The following is a 27,158-nucleotide window of genomic DNA, read 5'->3' as shown; positions in this document are numbered from 1 at the left end:
GTCCTCAGTTGACCCTCTCTCCTTTTTGAATCCCATGAACGAAAAGTTCCCTTGCATTGCATGACTGTGGTACTCAGTACCATTTCACCCCTAGAGTCTCTATACATAAATACAGATGAAATTATTTTTCAAGCTTTCACTTTCAAATTCACTAATAGAAACAGAGAGTACATGTCTATGGAAGGCTTTTCCATACTCACTGTTAATTAAGGTTTCCCCTTCCTGCTTCCCCCCAGCTTCTCTCTCCTCTATCTTCTTGCTTCTCCTCCTTCGAGTTCCCTGAAGACTGAACTCACTCCATAGTCTTTCCCAAACTTCCCACATGTATAAGTTGTGAGACCTTTAGTAAGTTTTGGTAAGTTACATTTTTTTTTTTTTGCAATTTTTTCATTTCACATTAATATTTATAACTTATTGTAATGAAATTGTAATATCTTACTGTTTTAATACTGGTAGCATTTATAACATCAAACTTTAGAAATTCTGAGACTTCATGGGGCGCCTGGGTGGTTCAGTCAGTTAGGTGGCTGGCTTTGGCCCAGGTCATGATCTCACAGCTCAAATGAAGGCTCCTGAGTTCAGGCCTGCATCAGGCTCTGTGCTGACAGCTTAGAGCCTGGAGCCTGCTTTATTCTGTGTCTCCCTCTGTCTCTGCCCCTCCCCTGCTTTCCCTCTCTCTCCTAAAAATAAACATTAAGAAAAAAAAAAGTAAAAAAAAAAGTAATTCTCTGAGACTTCAAGCTACAAAGGAAATGGGTGCTTTATTCAAATGGTTGCAACAGGGAAAGTTCTTACAGGAACTGTTTCTCCAAACACGGGAATGAGAGGGGTTTTATAGGGGAAATAAACAAAAGCAAATGTCCACAGCAGTTTTGGTGGGCTTTGGTCATGTAGGTGTCACAATCTTTCAGAAGTGAGTTGTGTTTCTTTGTGACTTGGCTCGTCTTATGTTAACATTCTGTTCTCATAATTGTTGACTCAAGGAATTTAGAGGGAGTGGGTTATTCTCTCAGTATCAGGGAGTCAGGTTAGTGCAGATTCAGAGAAGAAAAATTTTGTAGTTCTCCTTATTCCCCCCTTTTTATTCCTGACTTTGGTTATTTTTCTTTTTTCCTTAATCAGTCTCACCAGAAGTTTGTCAGTTTTATTGTTAGTCTTTTCCGAAATACACACACACATTTGATTTTGTTGATCCTCTATATATTGTATATTTGTTCTTCTCTTTCATAAATGTCTACCTTTTATTACTTTCCTATTTTAACACTTTTGGGATTTATTCTTATTGTTCTGTTTGAGATGGTGCTTATGTGATTAATTACTAGGTTTTCTGATTTTCTTAAATATCTTTTTAGGCTATAAGTGTTTCTCTAAGCCCTGCTTAAGCAACATCTCACTGGTCTTGATATGCAGTATTCAGTTCAAAGTATTTTCTTCCTTGGAACCATGATTAACAAAAGTATTTATAGGGGCACCTGGTTGGCTCAGTCAGTTGAGCATTTGACTTCAGCTCAGGTCATGACCTCACATCTCGTTGAGTTCAACCCCCATATTGGGCTCACTGCTCTCAGTGCAGTGCCTGCTTGGATCCTCTGCCCCCCTCTGTCTCTGTCCCTCCCCTGCTCATACTCTCTCTCTCAAAAACAAATAAAACATTAAAAATTATTTATAAATTTCTGAATATAATGGGGACGTCCTAAGTATCTTTTTATTATTAATTTCTAATTTATACTCAAGGGAACAAATTCTGTATGTTTTCAGTTCTTTAAAATTTGTTGAGGTTTACTTTATGGTCCAGCATATGGTCAGTTTTTTTTCCCCCAGCTTCACTGAGATAAAATTTATATGTAGCTCATGTAGATCAATTTTTGAAAGTTTAATGTGTGCTTGGAAAAAAATATGTATCCTTAATACATCGGTGCAGTGTTCCATGTATATATCCATTAGATTGCTTGTTAAATCATAGTGTTAAAATCTGTAACTTTACTAATGTTTAGCATTCTTGTCCTATTAATTACTGAGAGGTATCAAAAATCTCTCATCGTGATTATGGATTTTATATTTCTCCTTTCAGTTCTGCATATATTTGCTAACTCTTGAGCTATGGTATTAGGTAGATGCTAACTTACAACTGTATGTCTTCCCAGCATTTTCTCTTACCTGGACTTTTGTCTTTTAAAAAAAAAATTTTTTTTAACATTTATTCATTTTTGAAAACAGACAGAGACAGAGTGCGAGCAGGGGAGGGGCAGAGAGACATAGAATCTGAAGCAGGCTCCAGGTTCTGAGCTGTCAGCACAGAGCCTGACACGGGGCTCAAGCTCACAAATCATGAGACCATGACCTAAGCCAAAGTCGAACGCTCAACCGACTGAGCCACCCAGGCACCCCACCTTTTGTCTTAATGTAATGATTCCCTTTATCTTCAGGAATATTTTGTGCCTTAAAGTATGTATTTCATCTAATATTAGCAGAGCTACAGCAGTTTCTATTGGTTACTATTTCAAATAACTTCCTCCCATTCTTTTACTTTCAAATGTTGTTATGTCCTCATATTTAAGGTGAGTCTCTTGTATGCAGCATAGCATGGGGTTTTATGTTTTTGTCCTGTCTACTATAGGGTGAATGTTTGCATTCCCCCAAGATTCACATTTGGAATCCTAATGCTCAGTGTCTGAGTGTTAGGAAGTTGGGTGTTTGTGAAGTTATTAAGTCATGAGAGTGGTGCCCTGATGCATTAGTTCTATTATACTAGACACTCCCCCGCCACTTTCCAATGAACTTCCCAGACCTTTCCACAATGTGAGGGTACAATTAGAAATCTGAAATTTGCAAAAGAGTCCTCACCCAACCATGCTGATCTCCAACCACTCTGATCTTGGACTTCCAGCTTCTAGAACAGTGAGAAATACGTTTCTGTTGTTGATAAGCTACCCAGTCTGTAGCATTTTGTTACAGTGGCCTGAACAGACCAAGACATTGTCTGAAAATCTTTGTTATTTAAATTAAATGGAAATATTAACATTTTGGCTTAAGATCTACTTTTTTCCCTTCTACCCATTTTTTTACTTTCCTTTTAATTTTTAAAATTTCATTTTTGCTTTACTAGTATAAAAATATACATTCTATTTTATGATTCCCCTAGATTTTACAATATGTATGAAATTAACCAAAACCTTACCTCATACAATAAATTCTTTTTACTCTCCCTTCACAGATATTATTGTTGTCTGGTGTTGTAAGTCTATCTTAACAACTGTAAATCTTTATTGTTTTTGTATAAAATGTTTATTTACATTTGCCTACATATCTCTTATTACTCTCTTTGCTCTTCATTTCTTTTTGCATCTCAGAACTTCATCTGGGATCACTTTCTTTCTGTATTAAAATGCGTTCTTTAGAATTGCCTTTAGTGATGGTCAGCAGGGGAAAATGAAACGAGTTTTGTCTTAAAATGTGTTTATTTTGTCCTCACTCTTTTTAAAAAAACATTTAAATTTATTTTTGAGAGACAGAGCACGAGCGGAGGAGGGGGCATGCAGAGAGAAGACACAGGAAGCAGACTCCAGGCTCTGAGCTGTCAGCACAGAGCCTGATGTGGGGCTCGAATTCACAAGCTGTGCGATCATGACCTGAGCTGAAGTAGGACACTTAACTGACCGAGCCACCCAGGAGCCCTGAAATGTGTTTATTTTGTCCTCGCTCTTAAAAGATATTTTCAGTGGGTATAAAAGCCTGGGCTGACAGCTATTTTCTGTCTTTATACTCATGTTTTCATTCCACTCTGTCTTCCATTGTTTCTGGGAAGTCTGTCGTTTAAAGGGAATATTTTTTCTTTAGCTGAAAAAAAAAATGTTTTTTCTTTTCCTGCAGTTACACTATGATGTATGTAGGTATGACTTCTGTAAATGCATTCTTTGGGCTTTTAAATCTGTAGACTTGTATTTTTCATCAGCTCTGGAAGATTCTCAGCTTCAGTCCCTTTCTTTGTCCCTTCTGTCCTTGCCTTCTGAGACTACTATTAAATATATATAAAACTTCCCAATGAAACCTTCCCTTCTCCGTGTTTTTACATATTTTTTCTAACCCCATGCTGGATTTTGGATAATTTCTTCACCTTTATCTTTCAGTTCACTAATTCTATTTTTAACTTTGTCACAATCTGTAGCCAAAGGCATCTTTAAATATTTTAAAGTTTTTTTTTCCACATATATACTTGATAATATGTGAAGTCTATGTGGATCTTTTTGCTGGTTTTGTCATGTTGCCTTTTTTTCCTTGTTCCTGATTGTGGGGGAAAAGCTTAGGAATTCCCTGAGCTTGCACCGATGGGTTAATAAGGCATAAAGAAATAGGAAGCCACAGGATGAAAGCATCCAAGATTAGGTAAACAAGATTAGGTAAACAAGGCAAAGCACCCCCAGTATAGAACAAAGGTATAGGAATAGGAAACCTCAGGATGAAAGCATCCAAGATTAGCAAAAGGAGATTAGGTATTCAGGGTGGAAATTTAGTACAAGCCCCCAATTTAGTACAATAGCAAAAAGCTGCTTTCACAGTTAAGGACCAAAATAGGTAAACAAGTAAACAGGGCTATAAACCACAGCAGGGTGAGGTTGCTTGGAGCAGAGCTAATTAGCAAAAGAAAGGTGCCTTGTTGACCCTGAGGTAACAGGCTGTCTAGTCTTCAGAACCAGCTAAGATAAACAGATGTGGTCTCTTGCCTCTGGTAAACAACCTTCTGCCCAGCACCAGGATTTTGTTTTGTATTGACCCAAACCCCTAACACCATATATCTTCAAACCCCCCTTTCCCTCACACCCATGAGCTAATGTTCACGGTTTCATTGTCTCTTTGTGCACGTCCATTATGCTTGTAAGCCTTCTGATCCTAATAAAAACAGAGCAAGGCCCCTTACTCCAAGCTCTTGTCTCCTCCTGGACATTAGCCCCTCTCACATTTTAATCTTGTGTCTGTTTTCTTGCTGGACAAGAGAGAACTCCAGACCCAGAGTCTAGGACACCCGATTATCCCTGCTTGCTTATTAATTGCTCCCAAAAAATTATCTTTAAAAGTTTCCCTGAGGTCTAGATTGAGCAATTCCTCTTCCAAAGATGCCTTGTGTTTGCTTTTGCTGGCAAAAGGGCTGGTCATTGACCACAAGGTGTTAGGGATATATTCTTTCCCTTTCTTTGCTATCGCTCTGCTCAGTTACAAGGCCACTTTCTCTATAGTCTCCTGGGACTGAGAGATGGGTTTATCTTGAGGATGTAGCACATTGGGAACCCAAGTTACCTTCGGAAAGTTCTAAGATTCACCACCACGGGTAGGTCTGGGCCTGACCTTGTCTCACTCACTCCATGTGACCAGGTAAGCGGGATCCAGCTGTGCTGCGTTTGCAAACAGTTTAGGACATAAGTTGCTTTGGTGTTCCCTTCACTGATGACAAGATCTCATTTTTAAATCACCATCTGTTGAAACTACACTTTTCATCCTCAATGCTTTCTTCAGGGGAAGGGGAGAGCATGCCACCTACATTTTTAAAAATGCACTTTTGGGGGGCACCTGGGTGGCTCAGCCAGTCAAGTGACTGTCTTGATTTCAGCTCAGGTCATGATCTCATGGTTAGCGAGACTGAGCCCCATGTGGGTTGCCACACTGGGTGCAAAGCCACCTTGTGATTCTCTCTCTACACCTCCCCCACTTACACCTGCATGTACACTCTAAGTAAACTTTTAAAAATGCACTTTTTCACTGTTTTTGGTATGAAATTGACCCAGACAACGTAGCCTACCTTTGCCAGAAGGTACTACCCTGCCTTTTCAGTGTTAGTTTTTCTCTTACAGACTTTGAGGTTTTCCAGTCCAGATCTTTAGATTTATAAACTTTATTTCTATCCTTCTAGTGTTTGCCCATGACATTTTACCACACAGTTAACTTAAAATCCAGAGTTAAGGGGCGCCTGGGTGGCGTAGTCGGTTAAGCGTCTGACTTCAGCCAGGTCACGATCTCGCGGTCCGTGAGTTCGAGCCCCGCGTCAGGCTCTGGGCTGAGGACTCAGAGCCTGGAGCCTGTTTCCGATTCTGTGTCTCCCTCTCTCTCTGCCCCTCCCCCGTTCATGCTCTGTCTCTCTCTGTCCCAAAAATAAATAAACGTTGAAAAAAAAATTAAAAAAAAAATCCAGAGTTAAAAAGAATCTTGACCTCCTCAGAAATAATATAAGCACTTTAGGCCACTTTTAGGCATATCTTCCAGCTTTACCTACTATTGTCCAACATTTCAATTCTATCTTTAGCCCTTTGAATTAGACATTGACTTAAAAATGAGTCTTTTGATATACCTCTATGTTGGCAAGTTTAATTTCCTTCTTGCACATCAGGTATTTTCTTTGGAAAGAGGTGGGGGATGGTGTTCCCTGAATGAACTCAAGTCCTGAAGTGAGACTGAACTGGCACAGTTGCAACACAAAGTCCACCTGCGACAACTGGAAACTCAAAAGACCCTTCCTCATCTGAGATGAGCTTGAGCAGCATGTTATCTGGCCGTAGATGGAATGAAGGCCTAGGCCAGGAGGCCCTGAAGCCCATTTCCTGTGGGTCAGTCAGTGCAGGCCTCAGTAGGAGCGTATCCCAGTGCTTAGTGGGCTGGGGCACTCAGAATCCCCATCTGAATGGTAACCATCCTCCCCCTTATTGCACTTCTCTCCCAATAGTAGGTGGTACGTTAGGTCCAAGTGGAGCTCAAATAGGTCGGTGTCTGTGGGGGGCAGGGGCTCAAGCCACTGGTGGCCTCAGGGGAGTGAAAGATGGATACCTGGTGACTCCTTGGAATTGATATTCTATGGCCTCCCTTTCCTCCCACTATGTACCAACCCTGGAGCCACCAGCCACTTTGGAGGATGTGTGAGCTTTTCTGATGATTTTAATCACTCCTCCCTCTTTTTGGTAAATATTTTTTTTGGGGGGGAGGGGCAGAGAAAGAGGGAGACAGAGAATTCCAAGCAGGCTCCACACTATTAGTGCAGAGCCCCACGTGAGGCTCAAACTTACGAACCATGAGATCATGACCTGAGCCAAAATCAAGAATCAAATGCTTACCCAACTGAGCCATCCAGGCACCCCATCCCGTTCCTCCCTCTTTATAAACCCAATTCAGTTGTCCCACCCAAATATCACCACCACCTCCTTCTTGCCCATTGGTGGTGGTCACCTTCCTCTGAGCAATGCAGTTTAGTTCAGCATCCATTAGTGTGATTTTTGCTTGTGGACTTTTTCCCTTACCTTTATTTACTGCTGCTGCCTAGTTCCTAGGACGGGATTATAACTGGCAGATATTCAATGAGCATTTGCTGGATAAATTGCCAGTGTTCCATGTAGAGAAGGACTGAGAACATGTGTGGTTGTGACATTCCAAAGTGGAGTTGAGTGGCGGAAATGGTCTTTCCTTCCTTTTCCTAGACCCATCCCCCCTCCTTCCATCAAAACTTACTGGTGGAGGCCTGGAGACAAAATGAAAGAACTGTACTCTTAGAGTGAAGCATGGAAAAATATGTGAAGGTAGAGCAGGGCTAGAGACAAATCCTAGAAAGCCAGGAAACTAGCTAGAGATTGTGCTTTTGTAAAGAGAGTGGATTCTGGGGCCAGAGAGACAGGACTAGAATTCAGCCTCTATAGACAGGCCCCACCTGGAGTATTCTTCAACAGCGTACTTAACTTTCAAAAGACTCTCCTTTTACCCTTTGAGTTACCTGGTTAATAAATATTTTGTTAATTTCTATCTTTCCCCAAGATAACTATTTCTGTGTGGTGACAGATCAGTCCCACAGCCTGCCCATTCTTAGGAGCTATGATCCAGCCCCAGTATGAGGATCAATCCATTTTGCACTTCTCCTGGTGAAGACACCACCTAATTTCTTGTGAAACCTGAGCTACTAGACCCGTGGTATAAGTCTCCTGCTGCCCTCCCTGCATTGGATCTGGTCTAACTTACCCCACAAAGATATGACAAATGGCTTTCTCTGCCATACTGCTCCATCTGAAGTCAGTCACAGTCTGTTTACTTTTGAGGAATTTCTTTATTGGAGTTCCATCTTACCTCACCACAACCATCTGGCTCTTCATGGCCAAGAAAGAGTGAGCCCTGAACATAGTATTCATAACATTTTACAACAGACAAGACACACATGTAGTGCATGAAATCTTTACAATAACACATTCCAAAACAATCAAACATTTAACAGGATTATTAAGCATGAATTTCCTCTGATCCCTCTATTATCAACAGCTACTCAGCTTTTTAGCTCTTACAATACAATGACCTTCTCAGCATTCCTACTCATAGGAATCCCTGAGTCAATGATTTTTGTGCAGGTGCAAATTCATGAAGACCTGTTCCATTAGTTATGTAATGTGCTGAATTTCTCTCTATGGTAGAACCTTTCATTTGTAGCACAATGTGTGAGGTTTTCACTCCTCACACTTCATCATTCATTGAGGGGGCTCATTTGAAATTTTTAAAAAGTTTTGTCCATTCAACTGATGTATCACAACATTACAACAGTATAATCCAATCAGCTTGCATTTTTAATGACTCTATTTCCTGTTAGATTCACGTCTACATTTTCCACTCTTCCTACAACAAAACCCAATTTTGTTTCAAAATGTCATCACCCCTCATAAATTATTCAGTTATATCAAGCTTATACTTCACGATCACTCCTCTTAAATATATATTCCCTGAAGCCTATCTCTCCCTGAATTTGCCTGTTGGAGGCCATTCTTGTATTTTTTCCACTGACCAATGTATAATTGGGATTCAAAGCTATAGCTGAATTTCCCCCATTTCTATTCACACAATTTAACCAAATATGAACTTTCTGATGGTGACTATATGACTTCTAAGTGAAGTCCTTTCCTTATCCATGTGCTTTATGTCCAGAAATGTCTGCTTACTTTGAAGGCTTTTCAAATACTCTGTCACTTTGATAGGTTTTATCCCCAGTATCAACTATTTTGTGTTCCATAAAGGCTCAACTACCTTGACATTGCAGGCTTCCTTGCTGGCTATGACTGAAGATCATAATGAAGAGTACTCAGTTTCATTTATACTATGTAAATTATAAGCCATGAACAAATACCTCATATTCATATGATATTCATACATTCATAAGGTTTTTCTTCCATTTGAGTTGAGACTTGGTAAGCTCTGCCTCCTACAGATATGCTCATCTTGGTCCCTTCCAGAGCATTCCCTCCCTCATGAGTTCTCTTCTGTGATGTGTCACTGTGACTTCCCACATTTATCACATTTAAAGATTCCTCTCCAGTATGGGTTCTTTTATGCTTGGTGAGATTTGATCTGATATTAAAAGCCTTCCCACACTCATTACATCGGTATGGCTTCTTTCCAGTGTGGATCCTTTTGTGTTGGTCAAGAACTGATCTGTAATTGAAGGATTTCCCACATTCACAATTATAGGGCTGCTGCCCACGGTGGACACTTTTATGGTTAATAAGACTTGAGTGTGAGATGTATGCCTTCCCACACTCATCACATTCATAGGGTTTCTCGCCCGTATGAATCCTTTTATGCACTGTCAGGCCTGAGCTGTTCCTGAATGCCTTTCCACACCTATCGCATATATAAGGTTTTTCCCCTGTGTGAATCCTCTTGTGTTGAGAAAGGAGTGAACTGTAATTGAAAGACTTCCCACAGTCAACACATTTGAAGGGTTTCTCCCCAAGATGGACTCTTTTATGGCTTAATAGAGTTCTGCTTGAGAAAAAAGCTTTTCCACATTCATCACATGTGTAGGGAGTCTTGCCAGGGTGGGTACTTTTATGGTTAATAAGGCTTGAGTGTGAGATGTAGGCTTTTCCACACACGTCACATTCATAGGGCTTCTCCCCCGTGTGGATTCTTTTATGCACTTTAAGGCTTGAGTTGTTTCTGAAGACCTTCTCACACCTGTCACACTCATAAGGTTTCTCTCTAGTGTGGACCCTTTTGTGTTGAGAAAGGAGTGAAGTGTAATTAAAAGATTTCTCACATACATCACATTTGTAGGGCTTCTCCCCAAGATGGATTTTTTTGTGGTTTATAAGGGTTCGGTATGTGATGAAAGCTTTTTCACACTCATCACACTTATAGGGCTTTTCCCCAGGGTGTACACTTTTATGATTTATAAGGCTTGAGAGTGAGATGTAGGCTTTCCCACATTCTTCACATTTGTAAGGTCTCTCCCCAGTGTGGATCCGTTTATGTACTTTAAGGCCTGAATTATTTCTGAAGGCTTTTCCACACTCATCACATCCAAAAGGTTTTTCCCTTGTATGAATCCTTTTATGTTGTTCAAGGGCAGAGCTGTAATTGAAAGACTTCTCACAATAACTACATTTATAGGGCTTCTCCCCAAGATGGATTCCTTTGTGGTTTTTAAGGCTAGAGCGTGAGATATAGGCTTTCCCACAAACATCACACTTATATGGTTTTTCCCCAGTATGGAGCCTCCTATGGACTTTGAGGCCTGAATTGTTCCTAAATGTTTTCCCACACAAGTCACAAACATAAGGTCTCTCTCCAGTGTGGATGGTTTTATGCTGAAGGAGAAGTGAGTTATAGCTGAAGGATTTTCCACAATCCTTACATTCATGAGCTTTCTTCCCAGGGTGAATGCTTTTATGAACTGCGAGGCCTGAGCTATAGCTGAACGCTTTGCCACAGACCTCACACTTGTAAGGTTTCTCTCCCGTGTGGATCCTTTTGTGCACTATAAGGCCTGAGCTGTTCCTGAAGGCCTTCCCGCATTCATCACATTCATAAGGTTTCTCTCCAGTGTGGATGACTTTATGCTGAATGAGGAGAGAGCTATAATTAAATGATTTCTCACACTCATCACATTTATAAGGTTTATCTCCAAAGTGGATGCTTTTATGGTTTAGAAGTGTTCTGCAAGTAATGAAGGCCTTCCCACACTCATCGCATTCATAAGGTTTCTCGCCTGTGTGTATCCTTTTGTGGACCCTAAGGCCGGAGCTATTACTGAAAGTTTTCCCACAGATGTCACATTCGTAGGGCTTCTCCCCTGTGTGGATCCTTTTGTGGACTCTGAGACCAGAGCTGTTCCTGAAAGCCTTCCCACACTCACCACATTCGTAGGGCTTCTCCCCTGTGTGGATCCTCTTATGCTGGTCCAACACAGAGCTATAATTGAAGGATTTCCCACACTCATCACATTTACAGTTCTTCTCCCCAGAGTGGGTGCTTTTATGGTTTATAAGGCTGGAGTATGACATGTAGGCTTTCCCACATTCCTCACACTTGTACGGTTTCTCCCCAGTATGGATCCGTTTGTGGACTCGAAGGCTTGAGCTACTCCGGAAAGCCCCTCCACAGTCATCACACTCATAGCGTTTTTCCCCAGTATGCATAATTTTATGTTGAACAAGGCGTGAATTGTATTTGAACGATTTCCCACACTCCTCACATCTGTGTGATTTCTTAGCAGCACTGGTTTTCTGCTGTAGACCAGGATGAGAGTTTCCATTAAGGTTCTCCACACATTTGTCTTGTTCACTGCTTATCTGTTCTATAGGGACAGTCTGGTGTGTAATATGTTTTGAGCTTGGATACAAGCTTTTCTCAGATGCCTCATCTTCCTGTTCCATCTTTATATTTGCTGTGTTCTTGGCTTTGCCAATCTTTTCCCTGGTGCCACTTTTGTCTTCCATCCTCCTTTTTCCCTCCGGATTTTCCAATCGACTTTCTACCTTGCTATCCCAATCACAAGTTTCACCAACCTTAGATTCCTGTATATGATCCTTGTGAAAACTTTCCACTTTTGGCCACACAGATTCTGCATTTCCATCATTTCCATACTTTTCAGTTGATTCCTCATTCTCAGTGCCCCTCGTCTTCAAATGTGACACTAAATCAAGAAAACGAAAATGATACCTGTTCACTTTGTTTAGAAGACACTGGAAAAATTACATCCAAATTCACTCATTCACTTGACAAATATTTACTGACTGCATGCTGTGTGACAGGTACCATTTTTAACTGCAGGGAACAAAAAGGGACATGCCAAGATTTCTACCCCTGTGGAGCTGATGTTAAAATGTTAGAGCCTTGGATTTTCAATGGAACAAAGAGTTTTTCTATTCTTGCATGACAGTTTAGTAGGAGGGCAAATGAAATGGGTTGAAATGATGCACAGGACCACAGACGATCATCACCTAGTCATGAAAAAACAGAGGGTAGAACAAATCTCTGAATAAGAGGAAACAGAAAGATTAATAAGACAAAAGGTAAGAAGACATAATCAGCAGAACTAAACAGATAAAGCTAAAAAAAAGAGAAGAAATTAGCACCTAGGTGGAGGTACTGGGGAGACGGTAATGAAAACATGAAGATAGTCATGAGAGACATGAGAAAGAAAGCAAACTACAGCTTTGTGGAGTTGGTTTGGCCTGTTGGACTTTCCCTCCAAGGAAAACCTGACCCTGGAAAGTGGGTAGTCAGGGAGGAATTCTACATGGAAGAGCATGCTCCATCCAGCCTGCCAGGCAAAGATGCATCATTTTTACTTTATGAACAGACTAACAGCAGTCAGAGCATATCAAAGATTAGAAGCTAAAATGCAAACCACCAAGCAAAGGAAATACTACTACCTGGATTCAAATACTTAACCGCATGATCTCAAGAAAGTGATTTACCCTCTTTGTGCCAGTTTCCTCATCTGTAAAATGAGGGCAATGGGGCTGACATGAATATTAAGTGAGATAACATATATAAAGTGTTGTGAACAATGCCAACTACTTGGTGAGTACTATATGCATAATTATTACTACTTACTGAGGTCGGGTTATTTGATTGGAGTTGGAACCTGGGTATAAAGCACAGGACTCAGGAAAGGTAAATTCCTTCCTAGAACAGATTTTAGGGCTCAAGCAGGGCTTCTTTGTTCCTCTTGAAAGTACTCTACTTGTCTCTACTACTTTGGGCAGAGTAGTTCATGTTGCTGAAATGTGAGGACAGGCAGTGGAATCCCATAATCATCAGCTGCAGCACATCTTTTATCAGGGACCATGCTCCATCATTCCCTTTGGCCTTGGCCCATCCACCTCTATTCATCTTCAGCCCTCAGGAAAGAAAGATGTTCAAGTTCCTATAGCCATAAAGCCAAATCCTCTAAAATAAACATAAAAGGGGCACCTGGCTGGTAGAGCATGCAATTCTTGGTCTTGGGGTCATGAGTTCAAGCCCCACATTGGGCACGGAGCCTACTTAAAGTTAAAAAAATAAATAAATACACAAAACTTGATAGAGAAAAACAAAAAAGGAAGGGCTATAAGGGGGGACTAGCCATATTAGGTATTAAAATATACCAAAAAGCCTCTATAAATAAAGCAGCATGGTACTGGTGTATGGCCAAATGGAATAGAATAGAAAGTCCAAAAATAGTCCTAATTACACACAGAAATCAAGCATATGATAAAGATGTCAGATCAAATTATTGAGGCAAAGATGGTATTTAGAATCGTGTTGGAACAACTATAAAACCATTGGAAAAAGATAAAATCAGATTCATTCTTTACACCATACTCAAGAATAAACTCCAAGTGCAGCAGATCTCTAATTATAAAAATGTGATGCCATACAAGTACTAGAAGGAAACATGAGTGAATGTTTCTATAATCTGATTACAGAAAAAGTTTTCAAACTATGACTCATATGCAATAAGAGAAGATTGATAAATTTGTATAAATACAAATTACATGTCAAAAATGCTATAAGCAAAACTGAGAAATGGCAAAAATGAAAGAAAATATTTACCATGTGCATCATATAGAGGGGCTAATATCTCTCATACAAAAAATTTTCAAAAGTTGAAAAATATAGACTAAAATTCCTACAGAAAAATGTTCAAAAGAAAAATTTGCAAGAATGAACAATTCACAAAAAGAAATATTAAAATGTCCTGCAAACATGTTTTCAATGTCACTCATAAGAGAAATGCAAATGAGAACTACACTAAGATACCATTTCTCATCTGTTGTATTAAAAGCTTGACAATACACTCTGTTGGTGAGGCTGCTGGGGAAACAGGCACTCTCATATGTTAATGGGAATGCAAATTGGCATCAGCCCCGTTGAGGGGCATTTGCCAATATCTAACACAACTGTGTGCATTTACACTTCAATCCAGAAATCCCATTTAGGAATTTATACCGAAGATCCACTTCCAACAATACAAAAAAGCATATGTGCACAAAGCTATTCATGGTAGCATTATTTGTAACTACAGAATTTGGAAAACTACCTAAACGTCCAAGCATAGAAGATCTATTAAATAAACTATGGCACATAATCGCAATGGAGTACTAAAAAAAATTAGGAACATCTCTATAAATTGATTGAGAGGGAGCAATTTTCAGGATGTAAAGAGGAAAAAAAGCATACATGCTACATTTTATATATAAGGAAGAAAAATAAGAAAATGAGCATATATCTGCTTATCTTCATAGTAATGAGAAGCCAGAAATCAGTAAAGCCCCATTACCTGTAAATGGAGGAGTGGGGAGGACAGTGCAAAATGATAGGGAAGACAGACACTCTAAGAACAGCTTTTTGCACAGTTTTTACTTATGGAAGCATGATAATACGCTGCATATTCAAAGAATAAAATTAAATCAGTGAGAATTACAAAAAGGAAAAGCAGCTAAACCAGAAAGCAAACGGAAACAAATGAACTCATTTGTGTTTGACATGAATACTGTAACCACAGGAAGGGAACAAAAACAAACTGTAACCTGAGGAAGGGAACAAAAAGAAACAAACAACTAACCCATGTAACTTAGGCACACAATTATTACATAATATGTGACTATCTACTTTTCAGTCTTGGGAAGGAGGGAGTGGTGGGGAAGCACTGAAAACAACTGAACACTTTTTTTTTTTTTTAATATATGAAATTTATTGTCAACAACTGAACACTTTTTAAGCAGGTTTGTTTTCTGCCAAGATATGGGCAAAGTAATTTTTTAAAATTATTATAATTTTTTAATGTTTATTTTTGAGAGAGAGCACAAGCAGGGGAGGGGCAGAGAGAAAGGGGGACAGAGGATCCAAAGCATGCTCTGTGCTGACAGCAGAGAGCCCAATGAAGGGCTCGAACTCACAAACATGATCTGCACTGAAGTCAGAAGCTTAACTGACTGAGCCACCCAAGGTGCCCTGTTGGCAAAGTAATTTTGAAACAATTTTAGATGTGGTGGGGGATTGAGTAAATATGTTGATTTAGTTGCAAGCCAAGGCTCTCCTGGAGGAAGAGGAGACCTAAAAATATGGAATAGGGGAAGACAAGAAAGAACCTGTAGGGATGAATCAGAGATCAGTGTGAATTCATGATTTCTAAACATATATATGTGTGTGTGCACATGTCTGTGTATTCACAGGTATGCACACATATTCCCTAGCTCTCTGCTGAAAAGCCAAGAAGCAAAAAATATCTTAGTGGTAATAAGCACATCCAGCACCCTGTTCTTAGTCTCTACGATCATTACCTACTAAAAGGAACTACAGCTCCTCAGAGAAATGGCAGATTCTAGGCTAGGGCAGGATACACACAAGGTGAGCTGGGGCATCTTGTTATGCCAACAAGTAAGGAGATGCTTAAAAATGACAGGACATGTCATAAGACCACAAGCCAGCCTGGCCACACATTTTAGGCTCCATAATAATTATGTACAGTAATGAACTTCACACCATTGAAAATGGGATTTCATGAGTCCATACATAAACAGGAGAGAAAGAGAAGCTGCTTACTTACAGGAGAATGCCAGGGCCAGTTAGTATACGTGAAGAAAACAGTAGAGTTGAAAATAAATTAGTATTCTGCAACTATCAGAGCAAAGACTGGATCAGGGCAGAATTATCACTGGATTCTAAATCTAGGGGAAATTTTGAGAAGGTGCAGTACATATGCACAATCTTAAAATATTCACCCCAGACTGAAAGGGAAAAATAGTAATTATACAGTAGAGAAATTAGACAATGTCTTGGCCAACTGTGGTAAATTAATATCACCAATGGAGGCAGATTGACATTATGTGCTTCCCGAAGTGACATCCTGACGACACATCACCTACAAGAATGCAGCACCGAGCAGTTTGCCAACCTTTGTTGGATAATATCAAGGAATCAGAATTTAGGATGGTATGATAATGGCACTGTGGCTGTTAGAAGTGTCATTTTTGTTTGTAGACTGAAAGTATGTTAGAATGTAATGGCATTATGTCTGAAGTTTCCTTTAAAAAACTTTAATACAGGAAAAATACAAAGGGAAAGGTGAAACAAATGTAGCAGAATTAAAATAATTATTGAAGCTGATCTATGGGTGTATGAAATTCATTGTACTATTTTACTTTTCTGTATGTTTAAATTTTTTCATAATAAAAAATTAAAAGAAAAAAGATCACTCATACTAGTTTCAGTGGGTAAATGAATTAGAGAGAACCGAGTCCTGAAGTCTGGGAGGAGGTTACTAAAGCCAATCAAGAAGACTCATGTGCCCTATCAAAATATAGCATTTTACACAGAGCTAGAACAAACAAACCCGAAATTTGTATGGAACTACAAAAGACCCTGAATAGCCAAAATAACTTTGAAAAAGAAAAGCAAAGCTGGAGGCAGCACAATTCTGGACTTCAAGGAATATTAAAAAGCTCCAGGGAACAGAACAGTTATGGTGCTGGCACAAAAACAGACACACAGATCAGCAGAACAGAATACAAAACCCAGAAATGAACGCACAATTATATGGTCAATTAATCTTTGCCAAAGCAGGAAAGAATATCCAAAGGGGGAAAAGACAATCTTTTCGAAAAATGGTGTTAGAAAACTGGACAGCAACGTGTGAAAGTAGACCACTTTCTTACACCATACACAAAAATAAATTCAAATGGATTTGAAAGGCCTAAATGTGAGACTGGAAACCATAAAAATCCTAAGGAAGAACACAAGTAGTAACTTCTTTGACATTGGCCATAGCAACTTATTTTCAGATATGTCTCCTGAGGCAAGAAAAACAAAAGCAAAAATAAACTATTGGGAATTCATCAAGATAAAAAGCTTCTGCACAGCAAAGGAAACAATCAACAAAACTAAATGGCAACCTACAGAATGGAAGAAAGTATTTGCAAATTACCTATGTATGGATAAAGAGTTAGTATCCAAAACATATACAGAAACTTAACATCCAAAACATGAACAATCAAATTAAAAAATGTGCAGAAGACAGGCATAGACATTTTCCCAAAGACACACAGATGGCCAACAGACACATGAAAGGATGCTCAATATCACTCATCATCCAGAATGGCTAAAATTAACAACTCAGGAAACAACAGGTGTTGGGGAGGATGCAGAGTAAGGGGATCACTTTTGTACTGTTGGTGGGAATGCAAACTAGTGCAGCCACTATGGAAAATAGTATTGAGGTTCCTCAAAAAGTTACAAATAGAACTGCCCTATGATCCAGCAATTGCAGTACTAGGTATTTACCCAAAGAATACAAAAATACTAATTCAAAGGGATACATACACCCCCATGTTTACAGCAGCATTATCTACAATAGCCAAATTATGGAAACAGCCCAAGTGTCTGTCCACTGATGAATGGATAAAGAAAATGTGGTATACATATAAAACGGAATACTACTCAGCCATAAAAAAGAATGAAATCTTGCCATTTGCAATGACATGGATGGAGCTAGAGAGTATTACACTAAGTGAAATAAGTCAGTCAGAGAAAGATAAATAGCATATGATTTCATTCCTCTGTGGAATTTAAGAAACAAAATAAATGGGCAAAGGAGCAAGAGAGAGAGAAAGAGAGAGAGGGGGAGATGAAAGAAAAGAAAAGTTCAAGAAACAGACTCTTAATTAAAGAAAACAAACTGGTGGTTACCAGAAGGGAGAGGGATGAGGGATGGGGGCAATGGAGGGATGACGGGGCTTAAAGAGTGCACCTGTCATGATGAGCACAGGGTGATGTATGGAAGTGCTGAATCACTAAACTGTATACCTGAAACTAATATTACACTGTACGTTAACTAAATGGAATTTAAATTCCTCTCTAACTCCTCTCTAGTTGTCAGCAGGAAGCATGACCCAACAGTCTGGTAACATCGGTCAAAAGTGCTAGCTTTAGAATGCCATCTGCTCCGTCCAAATTACACATCCTACCACCTCTGAACTCCTTGGTACTTGTCATTCATGTTCTATCAATGCCCAAAAAAGCCTCTGCACATAATAAGAACCTGCCCTTAATTCTTGCTGTCCCTGCACAAAAGAGTCAGACGCCCCTTCTTAAAGATACTGGACAACTCACAAAAGAATCGTGGCTTACTCTGGCCAAAAAGTCCTGCCTATTAACAGGCTGTAATGAGCAATGCATCAGCAGCTACTCTAGATTTCCAGAATACCAAACATTCCACAAGTCTATTTGCCATCAAGTGTCACATCAGGATTCTGTACCTTAAGTTCTTTTTATATATTTGGCTTGGAAATGACCAAAAAAACAAGACATGTGAGCACAAAATTCTTACCAATTCAGAAGAAAGAATACCTAGGAAATTGGAGAATGAGACACATGAAAGATGGAATCAAGGAATACAGATGAATAGAGAGAATATGTGTGCTTTAGTTATTATTGCATTTAGTTTATGAATATCAGCATTGTAAATGGTTAACATGAGTTGGTTCTATTGCTTAAAAGTAGAAATAATGATGAGAGGTGATTTTTCCTTAAAGTAAAAAATGAAATAGAACATTCTCATACCTGGTAGTGGTGAAGAGATTTCTAGTCATCCTGAGGAAAAAGGTAAGCAGAGGAGATTCTGAAAGGGAGACTGAGAGATTTTCTGAAGCTAAATGGGCAGAGACTGGCTGGAAGGGAGTCATTAACAGAATTAGATTATTAGGCTAGCATAAAGCTAATAAGCATCATAAACACAATATCAGGAGAGAAAACCTACTTGGTCTTATTTGTTCTTTAAGCACTCTACACGAACTGTTATAATAATGATTTGGCATGTTTAACAATTTACCAGTAACTGGCTGAGTTAATGTAACACAAAAATTATTTTGACTGATCCCTTCTTTAAAAACCCTTGCTAAAGTATGTCCTAGTAGAACCTCATTGAGCGCATCATTGATGAAGTAACAAAAAATTGAAAACAACCCAAATGGCTCCAAACAGATCTAAAGAAATATGGAATATTAAAAACACTCAAACAATAGTCAATCTGTTACCACAGTGCTGTTTTGTTGTTGTTTTCAAAGCTCTTTGTATTCTGATGATGCCTAAAATACAGTAGAAGGAAAAAAGCAAGGGGACAGAACTTTGGAGCAGACCCTATCACCTCTGGGAAAAAAGGGGAACTAACTACATTCACATTTGCCCAGTATTTGCATAAACAAACTGGATGGTTACACTCTAACAAATGTAACTGTCTAGGGGTTTGGGCATGAGAAGATGACTGAGCGGGAGCAAACCTTGTCACTGATAACTGCTTATATTAAACATCTAAACCATAGGAGTATTAAATATATTAGTAAACATATTTAGAAAATTATTAACAAAACAAAACCCTAGGGCTTTCAAATAGAAAACAACCTAGTGGCCACCTGGTCTAAACGTTTTTAGAGCAGCACACCCAGCCCTGGCACTTCCCGTTCATCTTTCACATCCCGGTCGTCTCTGAGTCTAGAAGCCTCTTCCATATTCCCCCTACCTAGTCAACTCCTCAACTTTCAGAGTCCACGGCAAGCCGCCTCCTCTGGTCGTACCCCAGTCGGTACACGGGTGAGCTTCCCCAGAGCAAGTGTCTGGAAGCTCCTCCCCGGGGCTGGATCTGCACCTGTGGCTGCAACCGCTCAACTTCCCAACCAAGGAAAGAAACGGGGGGGGGGGGGGGGGGGGGGAGCGGGGAGTACTGAAGCAGATCACCCCTAGGGGTCCCTCTAACGCTCATAATCACTCTCACGTCCTAGGGCCAAACTTAACTGCAAGGGGGAGTCACACCAGGGGAATTATTTTAACGGGCTCATGTCCAGGACTCCCCTCCGGCCCGAGAAAGCAGCGAATAGTACAGAAAGACAAGAGCCAGGCCCCAGTCTTTCTCCGGACGCTGGGCAACCCCAACCCGGCCCTGGCCGCTCGGACGGCCGGAGTTGGGGCCCAGAGAGAGACCAGCCTGTTCCAGGGGCACTCCCCACACCCCTCGGCTGGCCTGAGGTCTTCCCTCCGCTCCACTCCCCCCGGAACGTGCCTCCTGAGGTGTGTATAGGAAGGGGGAACGCTTCCCTCCATATCCCGCCCAAGACCCAAGGGGCAGCCAAGACTTGGCCACTAAGGGAAGGGCGTGGCAGGCGAGGGCCCGGGGCGGAAGCGCCGGCAGCCGCGAACTCACGTACTAGCTGTGTGGCTGCTCCGCGGGAGCCCGGCCGCCGGCGGGACAAAAGCGCGGACGGCCCGGCCGGAAGGGCCCGCGCTGGCTCTAAGGCACTTCCGAGTCCTCTCTGGGAGGCTGGAGGACGGACTCGATGATATTTCTCCGTTCGGGCACGTGACCCGTGGTGCGTTCGGAGGGCGTGGGCGCGGGGCGAAGCTAGTTTCTGTACTGCTTTGTAGCCGGTTTGGGGCCGCAGCCGGGAGACAGGAGGAGACGCTTCCAGGTTTTGTGGACTTAATATTCCAGGGTAGGGATGACAGTAAGGCAAATGAGGGGCTAGGTAGAATAAACACCTAACGACTCTACCTGAACACGGAACACTTTACCGAGTGAGGCGCGGGGCCGCCCCCGGGAGGAGGCGGAGCTGAGCGTCGAGTCGGTGGGCTCCGACCGCCCACTCCGAGAGGTAGGCCGGGGCAGACGCGGCGGCCCGGAAGAGCGTCCTGCGAAGCGCCTGGGCTATGGGAACGCTGGGCGCGTCGGAAGCGCCCCAGGACCGGGCTGGAACCCCGGCCTGGAAGGACTTTTGAAAGAGATCCCTTTTTTTTTTTTTAAGTAACATCTGCATATTTTTCATCTTAGGTTTACGTAATTGCAAAGAAAAATTTTTGGCACACTGTGCTGACATTTAAAAAAAAAAACCTCTTATTTTAGACGAATACAATGGACTCTGAACCCACAATTTAATATCATTCGCTTTTAACGGAAAATTTACATCATTTCAGATTTTTCCTTGAACCTATATTTTATGTCCCTCATGAGATTTTTATTCTCACCTGAAATATTTTCAGTCTCACTGTTAGCCTAATGTAAAAAAGTTAAATGCTTTAAATTGTATTGTTTTCTCTAGCATCCATCTTCGTAACGGAATCAGAAGTTTACGTATTTTTCTCACTCAAGTGTTAATTGTTTTCTGGATTATTAGCAAAATTATATGTATTGCTAAATTTCAATGATCAGTTCTTAGACTAAAGATAAAATGTTTTGGAAGCAAACTTTTAATAAGATCGATTTTTGAAAACAGTTCAAGTTATGCAAAGTACTTGGGTGAATTTCACTTATCGCTGTAGTGAGCCGGTATTCAGCATCAATTCTGTGTCCAGTTTTTATTCTTTATAGATGTAGGTGCAAGGTAAATGGAGGGAATAGAAGGTGCTTCCTTGTAGCAATGGGTTCTTGATCTGCTTTGGCTCCATGCAAGAAGGCGCAACTCAGGGTGAGTCTGGGCCAGTGCGAGGTGTGTTCTGTTAGAGAAGAAGGGAGACCATAGGAAGGAGCAGGGCCCCAGGCCCTTCTGAACGCAGCACAGGTTTAGGGAAAAGCACTTGCTGGAGTTAAGAATTGAGAGTCGATTCCCCTACATCTACCCCAATCGGTATAGCCTGGCCAACATACAGAGCATTTGAAATGTGACTAGTGCCGTTGAAGATCTGAATTTTTAATCACATTTAACTTCAATAGCCACACGTAGCTAATGTCCTCTGTATTGGACAGCATTGCTGTAGAAGTTGATGCAGGCAGTGCCGCCAGAAGAATTCACATAACCAGATTAAAGGTTGTTGGTGTTAGTTAACCTGCCACCCATGGCAGGGAAGACTGGATTTTTCTCTTTAGGCAGCAAGGTGCCTAATGTTTATGTCCAGGTTGGGAGGTTTTGCCCAATGAAAGGTAGTGGGGGGTGGAGGTGGGGGGTGGGGGGGATCATTGGGAAGCCACATAAATCATCTTAATTAAGGTGATTTTTACTTTAACTAACGGTTTTTCCTCCATGAGCTTTGTCACACTTTAGACACCTTTTGTTTGGCCTTGTGTCTACACACACACACTACCCTTTTCCAGTACCTGTGTTTTATGGATATCTACAAATCAGAGCAGAGTGTGTAGATCTGCACTGATCAATGTGGAAGCCATCATTTATATATGACTATTAAGCACATGAAATGTGGCTAATCTAAATTAAGATGTGCTGTAAATATAAAATCCACATCTGATATCTAAGATTTAGTAGAAAAAGAGAATGTAAAATGATATTTTTAATGTTAATTAGATGCTGAAATAATATTTTGGTTTTATTTGGGTTAAGTAAAACAAATATATAATTAAAATGAATTCCACCTGTTTCTTTTTATTTTAAATGTGTATACCAAAAAATTGGAAGTCACAAGACTCACATTACGTTCTATTTGACAACGCGGCTCTAAGAACCCAATAGGTACAGCTATGACCTCCTGAGGTTGCTCTTGCTTTCCAGCTCATCTGTCTCCTTTGAAGTAGTTCAAGTACAGATTAATGTTAAGCTATGCCCACAGGGGCTTACTTCCAACTCCATTTTTAGTCATTGAATTGGGTCACAAATTATTAAAATAAAAGTTCTCCTCCCATTTTAACATATGTACCGAGCTCACTATAATTTGGAAAAGAAAGAAAAATTAGGAAAACTAACTACTTTTAATCCTGCTACCTAGTGACAACCACTATTAATGTCTAACTTCCTTTTCTATTGCCAATTTGCAGATCTTTTTCAAATGGTTGTAATAGCACTATAGATGCAATTTTTATATAGTGTTTTTACAAATATTATACCATACAATTTTCCATGTAACAACTCTTTGTGATATTCCACTGAACTATGATCTCCTTAACTCTTCTGTTGTTAACCAATCTTTCTGTTGGAAAGAGGTTCTTTCCAACTGAGTCTCTTTAAAAAATACGATTCAGTGCTCTAAAAATAGTGTGCAAAAGCTTTTTGAGAGGGAAACAACAATAGGCTCTTAACTACAGAAAACAAAATGAGAGTTGATGGGGGAGGTGGATGGGGGGTGGGGTACATGGGTGATTGGTATTAAGGAGGACAGTTGTAATGAGCACTGGGTGTTGTATGCAAGTCTTGGAATAGTTGGCAAGAAGAATAAAGAATCAGACAAGGATGTAACCCATCACTATCATTATTTCCTAATGCAGCTGGAAAATGAAAAAAAGCAAACAATGAACTAAACTTATGGAAAGATTCTTGGATGCACTATTTGCATGAGTGGAAAGATTCGGTATCAGAATGATGTCAGTTCTCTCTAGATCAATATTTAACTATGATCCCAATAAACAATAGTAACAAAATCTTCTTAAGCAACACACAATTGATTTTAAAGTTCATGTGGAAAAATGAAGATTGATTGTTTCTAGCTAGGAAATGCCTAGGAAAAAAAATACAAGTGACTACGAGGAGGGGGGCGGTGGGGTACTATTACAGCATATTAACAAACTGGTGTAATTCTAGGACACAAAGCCTAAAAATAAACCTAAATAAGTGTTTAGTATCTGATAAAGGTAGCATTTCAAATCAGTGGGAAAAAGGTGGTATAAGGACAACTATGAAGCATTAAGGAAAAATAAGGTTGGATTTAAAACACAAGTCTTTATACCAGAGTAAACGCCAGATGTATCCAAGATGTAAAATGTGCTCTCACTAACAATCCATAAAAGTAATAGAAAAAATACTGCTTCTTCCCCACCTCCATAAAAGTATTAGGAAAAACAAAACAAAACAAGGCCACACTACACACCCATACACAGGAGATTTCTTTGATCATATTGGAGTGGAGAAGGTTTTGTTTTGTATTCTTTTCTACCATAACACAAAATCTAGAAATCATAAAAATAAAGAGTAATTCATATACATAGAAATAAAATATTTTTTGTATGGCAAAACCATAGGTAAAAAAAAAAAAAAGAATGACTAATGGAAAAAATATTTGTTTTTTATATCAAAAAGGGTAAATTGGAGGAGCGTGGAAAGATGGTGGACTAGGAGGACCCTGAGCTCACCCCACCCCATGCTTATAACCAGGTACCATCCACATCCAAGTCAATAAACCAGAGAGCAATCTGAAGACTGGAAGAACATACTCCACAACCAAATATGGAGAAGAAACTGCAGCTGAAAGGTTAGGAAATTCAGAAAAGTAGAGGGAGGCTGCCCTTAGTGAGGGAGCTATGTGCATGGAAAAGGCAGAGAAATGGACCCTCACAGCAGGAGCTCACATGGGGCACACTAGAGTGTATTATGCTAAGTGAAATAAGTCAGCAGAGAAAGACAAATACCATATGATTTTACTCATATGTGGAATTTAATAAACAACAGATGAACATAGGAGAAGGGGGGGAAAGAGAAGAGAGGGAAACAAACAAGAGGCTCTTAACGACAGTGAACTGAGAGTTGATGGGGGAGGTGTGTGGGGGATGGGCTACACGGGTGATTGGTATTAAGGAGGGCACTTGTGATTAGCACTGGGTGTTGTATGTAAAGTCATGAATCACTGAATTCTCTTGAAACCAATACTGCACTGTAAACTAAAATTTAAATAAAAAAAACAAAAAACAAACACAGAGAGGCAGAATTGCTTGAGTTTGTGAAAACAGTGGGACTTGGGGCCTGGAACTTTAAGTCAGCTCTCTCAACACTGGGCAGGCTGGGAGGGTGAGTGATAGCTGGGTTGCCACCCTTAAAGAGACAGCAGCCTGTGTGGAGAGGCAACATGAAAACAACAGTTATCGCAACACCAGGCGCAAATGGGAGACAGATATGTTCACACTGCTTTCAGAGTGTGTTAGGAGATTTCTCCAAAAACAGGGGAGCTGGCAGGTGTCATTTTTCTTCCCCAGCCCAAACATAAACACAGAGTCACCTGTGGGAGACAGGGCTGCACAAACACTTGCTACCTAACTTTCCAGCAGTGTGCCAAGCCCACAAGTTCTCCTAAAGACTAGCCCACTCCAAGCCTGCTAGCCTCGGCCCTGGGCTTGGGGTAAATTTTATTAAAGCCATGCCAGCATCCCACCCAGTCACCTGGTGCACAGATGCCACAGCACATCCTGCCCAGCCTCCATGCTACGCCCAGCTGAGCCTCTCCAGCCACTGTCCCACGCCATGCCTGACCATTGATATGCGCCATACCCAGCCTTGTGCACATGGCTGCCCTGGCACTTAGCCTCCAGCCACTGCAGCACTTCCAGGGATCTGTCATAGGACTAGTGGCCCAATTCAAATTTTGCTTACATTTCTGCCCCACTCCCAAATTCCACAGCAGACACACCCCCTCAGAGCTGGTCTGCCTGGGTCCTACTAACACTATAGAGACTAAGCATATCCCACAACAGGAAGACTGTCAGCAAAGAACAACTGCACTGAAGGAAAAGTGACTGAGACCCAGTAGGGCAATAAGCATTACACATAGGATATTCACTTGAAGTGCCAGGTTCTGGTGAACAGAAGACACTATACTACAGGGCAGGCACTCCAGGACCTCTTCATAAAGTCACTACTTTCAAGAGCAGAAAACATAGCTGACTTTCTTAATCTACATAAACAGACACATAAATGAGGAGAAAGAGCAATTTATCCTAAATTAAAGAACAGGACAAGGGCATGGCCAGAGATCTGAGTGAAAGAGATATAAGTAACATGCCTGATAGAGAATTTAAAGCAATGATCATAAGAAAACTCACTGGACTTGAGGAAAAAGTGGAAGACGTGAGTGGGACCCTTTAATACAGAGATAGGAATAACATAGAGATAAAGGGCATAATAAATGAAAACATGCTTGATGGAATGAACAACAGGCTAAGAAGCAGAGAAACAAATTAATGACTAAGAAGACAGGATAGTGGAAAGTTATGAAGCTGAATGAAAGAGAGAAAAAGGAATTGTGCAAAAACAAGAATAGACCTAGGGAACTCAGTGACTGCATCAAACCTAATAATATACATATTATAAGAGCCCCAGATGAAGAAGAGAGAGAAAGGGGGGCAGGAAATTTATTTGAACAAATGATAGCTGAAAACTTCCTTAATCCAGGGAAGGAAATAGATCCAGATATCCAGATCCAGAAGGCACAGAGAACTCCCATCAGAATGAACAAAAACAGACCCACACCAAAATATTTGTAATTAAATTTGCAAAATATGGTGATAAGGAAAAAAATTAAAAAGCCACAGGACAAAAAAATCAGCAACTACCAACAGAAAACCCATAAACCTACAGGAGATTTTTCAACAGGAACTTGGCAAGCTAGAAGGGAGTGGCATGATATATTAAAAGTGCTATACACGAGGGTTACTTGGGTGGCCCAGTTGGTTAAGCGTCTGATTTCAGCTCAGGTTATGATCTTGCAGTTCGTGGGTTTCAGCCCCTTGTCAGGCTCTGTGCTGACTTCTCAGAGCCTGGAGCCTGCTTCAGATTACGTGTGTCTCTCTCTCTCTCTGCCTCTCCCCCACTCAAGTTCTGTCTCTCTTTATCTCTCAAAAATAAACATTAAAAAAATATTTTAAAAATGCAAACCCTAGGGGCGCCTGGGTGGCGCAGTCGGTTAAGCGTCCGACTTCAGCCAGGTCACGATCTCACGGTCCATGAGTTCAACCCCCGTGTCAGGCTCTGGGCTGATGGCTCAGAGCCTGGAGCCTGTTTCCGATTCTGTGTCTCCCTCTCTCTCTGCCCCTCCCCCGTTCATGCTCTGTCTCTCTCTGTCCCAAAAATAAAAATAAAAACGTTGAAAAAAAAATTAAAAAAAAATGCAAACCCTAAAAACACAGATATACCATTTTTGTCTTATCATAATAGCAAGTATCAAAAACTTTGATAACAGATTGTGAG

General features: G+C 40.6%; 1 protein-coding gene across 5 annotated transcripts; it reads right to left on the bottom strand.

The window, feature by feature from the left end:
* Positions 1–8,051: 8,051 nt before the first annotated feature.
* Positions 8,052–20,582, bottom strand: ZFP62 (ZFP62 zinc finger protein). Of its 5 annotated transcripts, XM_040454364.1 has the most exons (4): positions 20,475–20,500; positions 18,838–18,944; positions 12,850–13,136; positions 8,052–11,923 (listed from the first exon to the last, which is right to left on the bottom strand). In XM_040454364.1, coding segments are annotated over exons 3-4 (2,784 nt in total). In that variant the 5' UTR covers positions 12,851–13,136; positions 18,838–18,944; positions 20,475–20,500; the 3' UTR covers positions 8,052–9,140. The 5 variants fall into 5 exon arrangements, with proteins under 5 accessions (XP_040310298.1, XP_040310296.1, XP_040310297.1 ...); XM_040454362.1 differs by lacking the exon at positions 20,475–20,500 and having other exon boundaries at positions 18,838–19,724; XM_040454363.1 differs by lacking the exon at positions 20,475–20,500 and having other exon boundaries at positions 12,850–13,128; positions 18,838–19,724.
* Positions 20,583–27,158: the final 6,576 nt, after the last annotated feature.

Source organism: Herpailurus yagouaroundi, unplaced genomic scaffold (assembly GCF_014898765.1).
Source record: "Herpailurus yagouaroundi ecotype Mexico unplaced genomic scaffold, PumYag 212, whole genome shotgun sequence".
Lineage (NCBI taxonomy): Eukaryota > Metazoa > Chordata > Mammalia > Carnivora > Felidae > Herpailurus > Herpailurus yagouaroundi.
This window is presented reverse-complemented; position numbering and strand designations above follow the sequence as displayed.